Below are 11,855 nucleotides of genomic sequence, written 5' to 3'. Positions count from 1 at the left end.
TCTATCTATCTATCTATCTATCTATCTATCTATCTATCTATCTATCTATCTATCTATCTATCTATCTATCTATCTATCTATCATCAGACATGTATTCCTTGGATAGGAACTTGAGATTTGTAACCCCCCTCCTCTCCCCCATTTTGTGGCTTTAAAGCTTCTAATTTTCCTTCTCCTGGGCTGGCATCCCCTGTTAGATCTTTGCTGCCAGGAAACCTGGCCAGTTCTCTGCCTGGTTTTCCCCAAGGGCTGCTTGCAAACACGGTGTGTGCCTCCTTCTTCTCCAAGTGTGTGTGTGTGTGTTTTCTCTCTAGTTTCTCAGCTGCAGCAGCCAACCTGTGTTTGCCTCAGCTCTGCCCCTGGGATCCAGGCACGTGATGCCTGCAGGAGCTGACCCAGTTTAACCTCTCTACAAACGGCTTCCTATGTCTTTGCACATTTACGTGGATAAAAAAGCCCGGCACGCTTGAGGTTTCTTACTGGCCATTCCCAGAACATTTGCAGAGGGAGCTGCAGGGTTTGAAAAAAGAGAGGGAGAGATGAAAGAGAATCCAGAAGATGTTTTGGGAGGGGAGGCAAAGCAGACGGTGGGGTTCCCGGCGCCTAGCAACCCTCCCCGAATGTTTTGCTGACTTTCCAAATGTAAAGGGGTTCATCTCCTAAAAATTGCACAGAAAATGTCAGATTTAGCTGCCTTGTTTTTCCCCCCAGCTTCTAAAGACTGATGAACTTACAACAGGGGTCTTCAAACTTGGCCCTTTTCTGACTTCTGGACTTCAACTCCCAGAATTCCTCAGCCAGCATGCTGGCTGCGGAATTCTGGGAGTTGCAGTCCACCAGTGATAAAAGGGCCAAGTTTGAAGACCCCTGACTTAGGAGATCCTTGGCAACTTCGAGATCAGGGTTCCTCAGACATGGTAACTTTAAGATGGTGGACTTCATCTCCCAGAATTCCACAGCCAGCTTGCTTTAAGACAGGTGGCCTTCAGTACCCAGAATTCCCCAGCCAGCTTGCTTTAAGACTGGTGGACTTTAACTCCCAGAATTCTCTAGCCATCATGCTGGCTGGGGAATTCTGGGAGTTGAAGTCCACACATTTTAAAGTTGCTAACATTGCTTTCTGCTGCTCTTATTAAGAGAAGCTGTTCGTTCAGAGACGTTTTGTTCCTTCCCAGTTGCCTCCATCCCCAGAAAATGGATGCATAACTCCCGATTCCTGAATTTAAAATTCATCCTTGTTGTGAGTTTGAAAAGGCCCCAGATATCCCCTCCTTCCAGGGATTTAAGCTTTAGGAGGTGGTGTTTTGATCCCATCATAAGATCTAGAAACGTGGAAGTTGGCCTATACAGGAATGGCATTCATCTGCAAAAATCAGTTTTAATTCTGAGCTGGAAGGTTTTCTTTTTTCTTTTTAAATTACCCACTGCAAAGCAGGTTTTGAAAGTAATTTGGCCTCCAAATTCCAATACGACCTTTTTTCTGTTATTGTTCTGCATCTCGGCACAATAGTGAGTTTTTTTCGGTCCACTTTTACCTTTATTTGTAAAGTTGGCTGCTGGTGTTTGTTATTAAGGGCTATTTTGTGCTGGGAAAAAAAAACCACCAGCTGGATGCTACCTTAGAAATCAAATTTGTTTTTTTACAGCTGAACCCTTTTTCCAGCCAAAGCGTAAATTCAGCTTCTCCGTTTTCTTTTGAGAACCGATGAGCGTCAGCTTCTCGATTCAAGAAGCTGGTTTATTTTGTTTTATTTCCTTTGAAAAAAGAGCAAATGGGATGCTCCTGGTTTGAGGCAGATGTTTTCAATCCAGAGTGCCCAAACAGCAGGTTGGTTTCTTCTATCACAAACAGATGTTGCTTTTCCTGCCAAAGGAAGTAATAGTAAAATTGGATTTGCATGCATCCCATTTGACTTACTTCCCGAACTGGCCATTTTCATGCCTTAACGTTGGACCATAAACAATGTTATCTAGGAAAAAAACAACAACAAAAAAGAACTTTGCTCGTTGTGTGAATGAAACTGCAAGATTGGAAGTGGCCGAACTAAACTGGTTGTGTGAATACAGCCAAGTGTGTCGTGAGCCAAATCAGAGTTTATCAGGGATCCCCCAAAAGCCTTGGAGTGGATTCTGGTATAGTTAGCTGTGTGACTTTGGGTCGCTCACCAGGAGACAGTGAGTTCTAGTCCTGCCTTAAGCATGAAAGCTGGCTGGGTGACATTGGGCCAATCACTAGGAGACAATGAGTTCTAGTCCCGCCTTAAGCTTGAAAGCCAACTGGGTGATGTTTGGCCAATCACCAGGAGATGGTGAGTTCTAGTCCTGCCATAAGCGTGAAAGCCGGCTGGGTGATTTTGGACCAAACACCAGGAGACAGTGAGTTCTAGTCCTGCCTTAAGCATGAAAGCCAACTGGGTGACGTTGGGCCAATCACCAGGAGGCGATGAGTTCTAGTCCCGCCTTAAGCTTGAAAGCCAGCTGGGTGACGTTGGGCCAATCACTAGGAGACAATGAGTTCTAGTCCTGCCTTAAGCTTGAAAGCCAGCTCGGTGACTTTGGACCAAACACCAGGAGACAGTGAGTTCTAGTCCCGCCTTAAGCTTGAAAGCCAGCTGGGTGACGTTGGGCCAATCACCAGGAGGCGGTGAGTTCTAGTCCCGCCTTAAGCTTGAAAGCCAGCTGGATGACGTTGGGCCAATCACCAGGAAACAGTGAATTCTAGTCCTGCCTTAAGCTTGAAAGCCAGCTCGGTGACTTTGGACCAAACACCAGGAGACAATGAGTTCTAGTCCCGCCTTAGGCATAAAAGCTGGTTGGGTGATCTTGGGCCAATCACCAGGAGACAGTGAGTTCTAGACCCTCTTTAGACATGAAAGCCAGCTGGATGATTCTGGGCTAATCCTTCCCTCTCAGCCCAACCCACCTTGCAGAGTCGTCGTTGCAGAAAAATAGAAGAAGGAGGAGGTACGCTCACAGCCTTGCGATTAAAACTATAACACTGGAATAAAAATAAATTACAAAAATGAAAAACCAAGAAAAGGCCCAGAGTTGATGGCATGCGAGTCCACTGTTGCTGCTGCTGGCATTTCACTGGAGCTAGCAATTCAGAGAGTGGAGGAAAAATGGTTCTCCCTTGATCTACCCGTACTTATCCTCTCTCTTTTGCAGAAACCAGGCAATGCGGAAGAAGCTGATTTTATACTTCAAGAGGAGAAACCATGCTCGTAAACAGTGGGTGAGAAGTTTTTGCTTCCTTTTGTGAAACCCCAAAACGGGGTTTGGCATGCTTATCCTCCTTCGGGAGGCAGGCAGGCTGCAAGCAAGCATCTTATTCAGAGGCAGAGATGCAGGACAAGAAGCAACGGATGGAAACTAATCAAGGAGAGAAGCCGCCTAGTGCAGGGCTAGGCAACCTTGGCTCTTTTATGACTGGTGGACTTCAACTCCCAGAATTCCTGAGCCAGCATGGCTCAGCTTGGAAACCTCTCCCTTTCTCCTCAGCATGGCTGGCTCGGGAATTCTGGGAGTTGAAGTCCACGAGTCATAAAAAGAGCCAAGGTGGCCTACCTCTGGCCTAGGCCTAGGCCGCTTTATGACTCGTGGACTTCAATTCCCAGAATTCCTGAGGCAGCCTGGCTCAGCTTGGAAACCTCTTCCGTTCCCCTCAACATGGCTGGCTCGGGAATTCTGGGAGTTGAAGTTCAGGAGTCATAAAAGAGCCACGGTTGCCTACCCCTGGTTTACGCCTAGGCCGCTTTCTGACTCGTGGATTTCAACTCCCAGAATTCCTGAGCCAGCATGGGGGAACTATGGCCCCCTCATGATGTGTGGACTTCAACTCCCAGAATTCCTGAGCCAGCATGGCTCAGCTTGGAAATCTCTCCCTTTCCCCTCAGCATGGCTGGCTTGGGAATTCTGGGAGTTGAAGTCCACAAGTCATAAAAGAGCCAAGGTTGCCTACCCCTGCCCAAATGCCTGAATTTTGATCATGTGACTGTGAGGGAAAAATATCTAAATATTTAAATCAGGGGTCTTCAAACTTAGCCCTTTTATGACTCGTGGACTTCAACTCCCAGAATTCCTGAGCCAGCTTGGAAACCTCTCCCTTTCCCCTCAGCATGGCTGGCTCAGGAATTCCGGGAGTTGATGTCCACGAGTCATGAAAGAGCCAAGGTTGCCTTCCCCTGGCCTAGAATTAAGGAGAAATTTCCTGACAGTTAGAGCAATTAACCAGTGGAACAACCTGCCTCCAGAAGTTGTGGGTGCACCAACACTGGAGGCTTTTAAGAAGAGATTAGACAACCATTTGTCTGAAATGGGATAGGGTCTTCTACTTGAGCAGGGGGTTGGACTAGAAGACCTCCAAGGTCCCTTCCAACTCCTTTATTCTGTATTCTGTCTTCTGGATAAGAAGTACTGAATGGAAACTGATCAAAGAGAGAAGCAACCTGGAATTAAGGAGAAACTTCCTAACATTGAGGGCAATTAACCAGTAGAACAGCTTGCCTTCAGAAATTGTGGGTGCTCCATCACTGGAGATTTTGAAGAAGAGATTAGACAGTCACTTGTTTGAGATGGTATAGGTCCTCCTGCTTGAGCAGGGGTTGGACTAGAAGACCTCCAAGGTCCCTTCCAGTTCCGTTATTCTGTTATTCAGTGGAATGGCTTGTCACTAGAAGTTGTGGGTACTCCAATATTGGAGGCTTTTAAGAAAAGATTGGACAACCGTTGTTCTGAAATGGAATAGGGTCTCTTGAGCAGGGGGTTGGACTAGAAGACCTCCAAGGTCCCTTCCAACTCTGTCATTCCGTATTCTGTGAATGCACTTTCTCAAGCCCTTTGTTTTTGGTCTCTTAAATCCCTCTACAGGGCAGGGTTGTCTCTTAGTCAGCCACACTGCTCTCTTAATGCACGTGTTCCTTTGGCTTCCATCTCCAGGTAGACACATCTCGAGTTCTGGAGACACATTTATTGAAAAATCTCTCTTCCTGTCCCTTCGGGTTGCAGATCTTTTATTTATTTATCGAGGGCCTGAACCGAGGAATCGTAAAGCGAATGGCAGCGCTCCATATATTGATCTTTCTGCTTGGCTCTCCTTTGTGTGCGCGCTCTTGTTGTATTGTGTGCATTTCAATGGCCTTGGTTTTTTTTTTTTTTAAAGACTGGGAAACCAATAGCTTCACCGTGTTGCACGCCAAGTTTTCCTGGGAAATCTCGCTTCTTGCGAAAGGAAGCGAGAAGTATCCTAGCTGGTTCGTGCAGAATTGTGATTCTTAGGGAACTCGGGTCCACCCTAAAACCATGTTTCATTGATTAAACCGTAGTGGGGCTAGGTTCGTGCCAAGCCACACGCCGTAGTTGTCAATCTGTCGTTGCTGTGCTCACACCCCTCACCGGGATCAACGGGTGATGTTGCAGGTTGAAGGAACTCGAGAAAGTTTGTGGTTCTTCCACTAGACCAGGGGTGTCAAACTCAATTTCATTGAGGGCCGCATCAGCATTGCGGTTGCCCTCTGCGGGGGGGGGGGTAGGTATGGCCAGGGTGGGTGTGGCCTACTGGGTGGGCGTGGATGGAGTGGGTGTGGCCTACTGGGTGGGCATGGCCAGCTCTACATAGTTCCCGTCAAGGGTGCCTGCAGCACGGTGGCCCATTTTTGCACCCCTGGTTTTTGCATGCCAGAGGTGGCACTCAGAGGCGCCTCCCTGCCCCTCCCCCGAGGGCACTACAATGCTGATGCGGCCCTGGCACTTTGCAATAAATAAGTGGGGTTTGGGTTGCGGTTTGGGCACTCGGTCTCTAAAACAGGGGTGTCAAACTCAATTTCACTGAGGGCCGCATCAGCATTGCAGTTGCCCTGGGGGGGGGCTGGGTGTGTGTGGCCAGAGTGGGTGCATCCTACTGGGTGGGCATGGATGGAATGGGTGTGGCCTACTGGGTGGGCATGGCCAGCTCTACATCGTTCCCGTCAAGGGGGCCTGTGGGGGCCTGGGCAGGAGTGGGACAGATCTGAGGGTCTCTGGCAGAAGGGGGTGGGACTGGGGCAAGCGCCAAGGCATGGTGCATTTCTTCATTCCTCACAAAGGGTGACATCTCCCCATCATCCACCCAGGGGGCAGGGCCGACGCAGCAGGGGCTGGTTCCTCACTGTTTCTAGATGGCCTTGTGGAGCTAAGACTGAATGTGTTTCAGCATAGATGGCCACCACAAAATTGTACATTGGCTCCCGGCCGGCCTGGGCCAGGGCCAAGGCAGTGGGGGCCGTTCCCTCACTGTTTCCAGGATGGCTTCGCGGGCCACATGAAACCACTTCGCGGGCCGCATCCGGCCCCCGGGCCTTGTGTCTGACATGTCTGCACTAGACGGTCTCCTGGATGAGTTTCAGAAGGTGTAAATTGGACTTGGAAAATCCCTGTTGAGTAGATAACAGTTTCCAAATGGATTTGAGGGCACTGGAAACCTCCTTTTATGACTTCTCTTTCCCTGCCTCTTCAGGAGCAGAAGTTCTGCCAGCGGTATGACCAGCTGATGGAAGCCTGGGAGAAGAAGGTGGAACGCATTGAAAATAACCCCCGGCGCCGAGCCAAAGAGAGCAGAGTCCGTGAATATTATGAGAAGCAATTCCCCGAGATTAGGAAGCAGAGAGAACTTCAGGAACGAATGCAAAGGTCAGCGGGTGGCCCATTTGTGGTCCCTCATGAGATGTACGTTCCAGAGGTGGCTTCCTCCTTCCCTTCAGGAAACCTTTGGTCCATCCCTGGGACCAAAATCCAGCCCTCCACCCCGATCCAGTTTGCAATCCTCTCTTCTGCCCATCAGGAGCTTTGAAGAGAGAAGTTGGGACCATCGCAAACCACCTCAATGACTTTACGTACTGCTGCAACCTAAAATTTCAAAATCCCCTCCCTGATGTTTGCTGTCACGTTGCAGTTTTTAATGCCAGAGGGGGAATCTGCAAATAAATTGCACAGGGGAGTAGGTCTTGGAAGCACAGGTTCATTGGTTTGTTTGCCTTGGAGCTGAGCTTCCAGTTGAGTTGGAGTTCCATCTTCATCCACTCATTTCTTCATCTGCATACCCCCTTCCCAGTCATGTTTTGTGGAGTGTGTAGCTTCTCAAGAGGGCCACCAGAACACGCGTGTTGTGCTAAGGCAGTGGTGGTGAACCCATGGCACGCGTGCCAGAGGTGGCACTCAGAGCCCTCTCTGTGGGCACGCGCGCCATGCCCCGGAGATGGCAACCGTCCCTCTTCAACCAGCCGCCCGCTAACTCGCCGAGGTCCCACATGGACGGATGCATCCCAGCACCCATGAGCTTGCTGGCCTCTGTGTGCAGGGGCTGATGGGTATCAGGCAGCAGCCGCCCTGGCCCCTGCCTCACCTTGCCCTGTGACAATGGCACCCCCATCCTGCCTCGCCTCACCCCGTAGGACGAGCCTCCTGTCTACCGCCCCACCTGCCAGAGACCCCCTGGATCTTCCCCAAGCCTGGCCGGCTCCCACAGGCGTCCCTCCCCACGAGCAACATCGAGGTGATCATGCCCACCTTGGCCACACCCACCCAGTCTGCCATGACCACCACAGCCACGCCCACTCAGTGGGCCACGCCCACCTGGCACCCGGTGATAAATAAGTGGGTTTTGGGTTGCAGTTTGGGCACCCGGTCTCTAAAAGGTTTGCCATCACTGTGCTAAGGAATGATCAAAACACGCGGGCAAAGACATGCCCACGTAAATCTTTCTTGGTAGGGCAGATCCGCTGAATGACTAGAAGGTCTGCCTTTGGCTCATTGGGTCCTGCTCCCACAGCCCTCCTCCTGGTCTACTTTCCCCTCCACCCTCTGTCTTTCCCAGCATTGATCTTACTTCCTCTTTCTTGGCCCGGCGGTTGGAGGCCATGGGCAAGGAGAAAAAGGAGGTCTCTCTCTAAGCATTTTTTTGTCTGCCGTTTCTCAGCAGGGGAGGACAGAGAGGCAGCGGGTTCTCCATGTCGGCAGCCCGCAGCGAACACGAGGTATCGGAGATTATTGACGGGCTCTCGGAACAAGAGGTGAGGCTGGGCCAGCAGTTCTCCGGGGCTTCAAGTCCTCTCCTTCTCAGCTCTCCTCTCTCGCTCTGGGGAAGAGCTGCAGCCACCACCGATCCGGAGATGGGAGATGGTTGCTCAAGCGGCTGGGAAATTGCATTCACTTCAGCCCCGGAGCTGGTCTCTGGATGGATTGGACCAGGGGTATAGGCAACCTTGGCTCTTTTATGACTCACGGACTTCAACTCCCAGAATTCCTGAGCCAGCCTGGCTAAGCTTGGAAACCTCTCCCTTTCCCCTCAGCGTGGCTGGCTCAGGAATTCTGGGAGTTGAAGTCCACGAGTCATGAAAGAGCCAAGGTTGTCTACCTCTGGCCTAGGCCTAGGCCACTTTATGACTTGTGGACTTCAACTCCCAGAATTCCTGAGCCAGCCTGGCTCAGCTTGGAAACCTCTCCCTTTCCCCTAGCGTGGCTGGCTCAGGAATTCTGGGAGTTGAAGTCCACGAGTCATGAAAGAGCAAAAGTTGCCTACCCCTGGATTGGACCAAGAGCTTCTCCTGCTTTGCCCTTTGCGCTCTCTTATCTCTTGCTTTGAAGACCTTATTAGGAACCACCAGCCCGAGGCATTTGATGGGCCTCAACCCTCTTGTTTTAATTTTTTGGGGAGACCTCCCCATTCATTTCCCAGTTGGCCTTTTATAAGATGGAGGCCTGAAGCCAGCAGCTTGATTCTCCCAACCTAGGCAAAACTCAGATGGAGCTACGTTCTCCAACGTTTGCTGTTCCAATATTGGTTGTTGGCCTAATCCACCTTTGTGCTGGATCAAGCCAAAGGCCTGTCAAATCCAACCCACCTTGGTTCTATCATGGGCAGCCAGATGTTTCCAAGAAGTCCACCAGCAGGAAATAAAGTCTTTGGTCATCTATTTGCCGTGGTCCTCAGATCTCTGAGGTGGACTTTCTCAGTATCTGGAGATTCCCATCACTCTTACATAGCTAACATAAACAAAGAAGCTGGGTCAGGTCCAAGAAACATCTCATCTAGCATTGGACTTCCTAAAATGGCCTCTTGGAAAAGTTCGCAAGCTGGACCTGAAGACTGCAGCTGGCCTCCCGTTGTTGGTCCCATCCAGAAAAGTCATATTCTGGGATAGTCTATTTCTGACCATGGAGGTTCCACATAGACGCCATGGGAGTCATTTATTGGCTTTCCAGCATTTCTGTAAGGTACTCAATGAAACTAACATTAACCAAAATTCACCATAGTTCATCCTTCATTTCCATCGGTCCCAGCAAGACCCACGGGTTTATGAAATGAACCCCAAATTTTTTAAAGCTGAGCTTAAACTCTCTGGCTGTGTTTTGGGGTTCCAAGGAAATTCACGACAGTAATTACTCAAAAGGTGGGATGAGACTTAACCACAGATGGACCAAAGTCCATCTTCTCGCAATCCCAGAGACCTTATTCCTTGTGTGTCCAACCACACTTGGCCAATAAAAGAATTCTGTTCTACTCTATTCTATTCTTATTTCCAGGTTGGTCCTCTTGTCAAGGTCTCGGGACTGTCCCCCCCCCCCCCAAAATCTTCTGCTTCCTCCTGAGGTCCTCTTTTTTCTCTCTTCCCTNTCTCTCTTCCCTATCAGAATCTGGAGAAACAGATGCGCCAGCTGGCCGTCATTCCCCCGATGCTTTACGACGCTGAACAGCAACGCATCAAGTTCATCAACATGAACGGCCTGATGGACGACCCCATGAAGGTCTACAAGGACCGGCAGGTGATGAATATGTGGAGTGAGCAGGAGAAAGAGACCTTCCGAGAGAAGTGAGTGGAGAGCAGTGCCTCGCTTGTCCTTGAGGGTGCAGGCTAAGAGGGGGAGGTCTTTGAGGAGTGGGGAACATCTGTGGACAACCTCATGTCCCTTCCTGGTTTGGAAGTCTTAACTGTTCTGTCCCAGCCTACGCGGGTCCTTGTTATGCTCATAAGGAGGAACCTCTCTTCCAAGAAACAGGCAGGAACCGCAAGAAAAAAACAACCCCTTTTATTCTCACAGACCTGAGTCAATGTCCAAGACAAACAAACACAGTCCACAGAAACTCGATCCTCAACCCGAATGGTTGCCTTTGGCAACCAGCACCTCCCAAACCTTCCCTTTTATAATTCAGCCAAGGCATGGCTTCCTAATGCCTTCTCCTTTGCCTTTGGAGCCGCCCCATTGAATTTCTCTGTCCTACTCGCTTCCCTTGCCTGCGCATTCGTGCATCCGGGATTTGTCCCAGCTGTTCTTCATCACTGTCCAAATCTGGCTCCCAGTACAGCTGTGTCTCAGCCTGAGCGGGAATAGAGGGGCCAGGATCCTCGTCCGACTGTAAGTCTTGGAGCTCCTCATAGCCTTCCTCTGACTCTGATGTCATCCCAGGCCTCTCCTCTTCCTCCTCCTCTGATTCCTCAGACTCCGCTGCCAGGTCCACCGGCTGGCGAGGAATCACAACACTAACTCTCTTCATTCCCAACTTGCGTGGCCCGTGGCGAGAGATTTGGGGAAGCATAGCTCAAAGTATCTGTAGTCCTCTTAGCAACTGGTGGAAGTTACAATGGACCTCCTAAAAGCTACTTTAGGACCCAGTTCTGGAGTTCCAACAGCTCCCCACATGATCACATGACTGCATTTGGTGGGCTTGGCAACCCTGATGACTGCTGGCAACATTCCATGGTCACCTGACCACCGTTTTTGCCAGTTTCTGCCTTTTTCTGCTGGTTTCTGACCCCCCCCCCCTCAAATCAGCCATAGAAATACCTGGATTGACTTAAGGACCCCCCTTTTATTAAGTCACCACGGTTTTCCCTTGCAACAACCGCAAAAGAGTTGTAAAATTGGCTCCAGTTATATGGATGACTCAAGTTAACAACCATCATTAACAATGGAAATTCTGGGTTCCGGTATGGTCCTACATCAAGAATTATCTGCACAGAGGATCTGTAGGACACCCCACCCACCCCCTTCTCTGCTGGGTACTGTTCCAGCCCAGCTCTTGCTTCTGATGGTTATTTAGAAAGAAGCAAAGTTGGTTTCCCCAACCAAACATCTTCACGGTTATTTTCTTAATCATTCCTTTGGGTCTTCTGCTTCCAGGTTCATGCAACATCCAAAGAATTTCGGCCTGATCGCCTCCTTCCTGGACAGGAAAGTAAGTGGGTTTCTTTGAATCCTTTCCCATGATTGCCTTTTATCAAAGCAAGCTTTTTTCCACTTGATTCTTTCTTGTGAAGGAATCTCTCGGACCTTCTGTGAAGAAGCTGTTGGAGCTTCTTGGTTGCCTTCCCAAATTCGGTTTATTCAGACTAACTCAGCCTGCCAACTCAAGGGGGCATTTGTTCCCAACGTCCAGTATAAAACCAGAAACCTGGCCTGGGACAGCTATTTCCAAGGAAAGTGGTTCACCCCCTCCGCTAAGAGTTGCCCATCCTGGTTTGCGAGTCCTCTTGTGGGTTGTGGTGCTTTGAAAAGGAACAAACAACCTCGATGGCATCAGAAGGTCCACATTGTGTTATCCAAAGTGTGCTTCCCTCCCACACCTCTGTTATCAAGTATCATCTACATGTGTGCGTGTGTTTTCTTTTTCTAGACAGTGGCGGATTGTGTCCTATACTACTATTTGACCAAGAAGAACGAGAACTACAAGAACCTGGTGAGAAGGAATTACCGCAGGCGAGGAAAGAACCAGGTAAGGAAACCCTGTGAGATCTTCTAAGTCTGAAGGCCTCTGGTTCTTTGTCTTCTCCACCTTGGTCTATGAGAACTTCTCATCAGTGGTGCCCCAAACTTTCCTTTGA

At 49.7% G+C, this 11,855-nt stretch overlaps 1 protein-coding gene across 1 annotated transcript in view; it reads left to right on the top strand.

The window, feature by feature from the left end:
* NCOR2 (nuclear receptor corepressor 2) overlaps positions 1-11,855 on the top strand; it is a gene marked incomplete at its 3' end in the record, with an annotated part of 161,543 nt that overhangs the window by 36,600 nt on the left and 113,088 nt on the right. The window contains exons 7-12 of the mRNA XM_029285880.1: positions 3,169-3,235; positions 6,494-6,666; positions 7,952-8,045; positions 9,667-9,845; positions 11,155-11,209; positions 11,648-11,746. Coding sequence (XP_029141713.1) covers positions 3,169-3,235; positions 6,494-6,666; positions 7,952-8,045; positions 9,667-9,845; positions 11,155-11,209; positions 11,648-11,746 — 667 coding nt within the window. The remainder of the gene's footprint in view (positions 1-3,168; positions 3,236-6,493; positions 6,667-7,951; positions 8,046-9,666; positions 9,846-11,154; positions 11,210-11,647; positions 11,747-11,855) is intronic.

Source organism: Protobothrops mucrosquamatus, unplaced genomic scaffold (assembly GCF_001527695.2).
Source record: "Protobothrops mucrosquamatus isolate PMUCROS unplaced genomic scaffold, P.Mucros_1.0 scaffold2412, whole genome shotgun sequence".
NCBI classification, from domain to species: Eukaryota; Metazoa; Chordata; class Lepidosauria; order Squamata; family Viperidae; genus Protobothrops; species Protobothrops mucrosquamatus.
The sequence above is the reverse complement of the archived record's forward strand: the minus strand, read 5'-3'. Positions and strand labels throughout refer to the sequence as shown.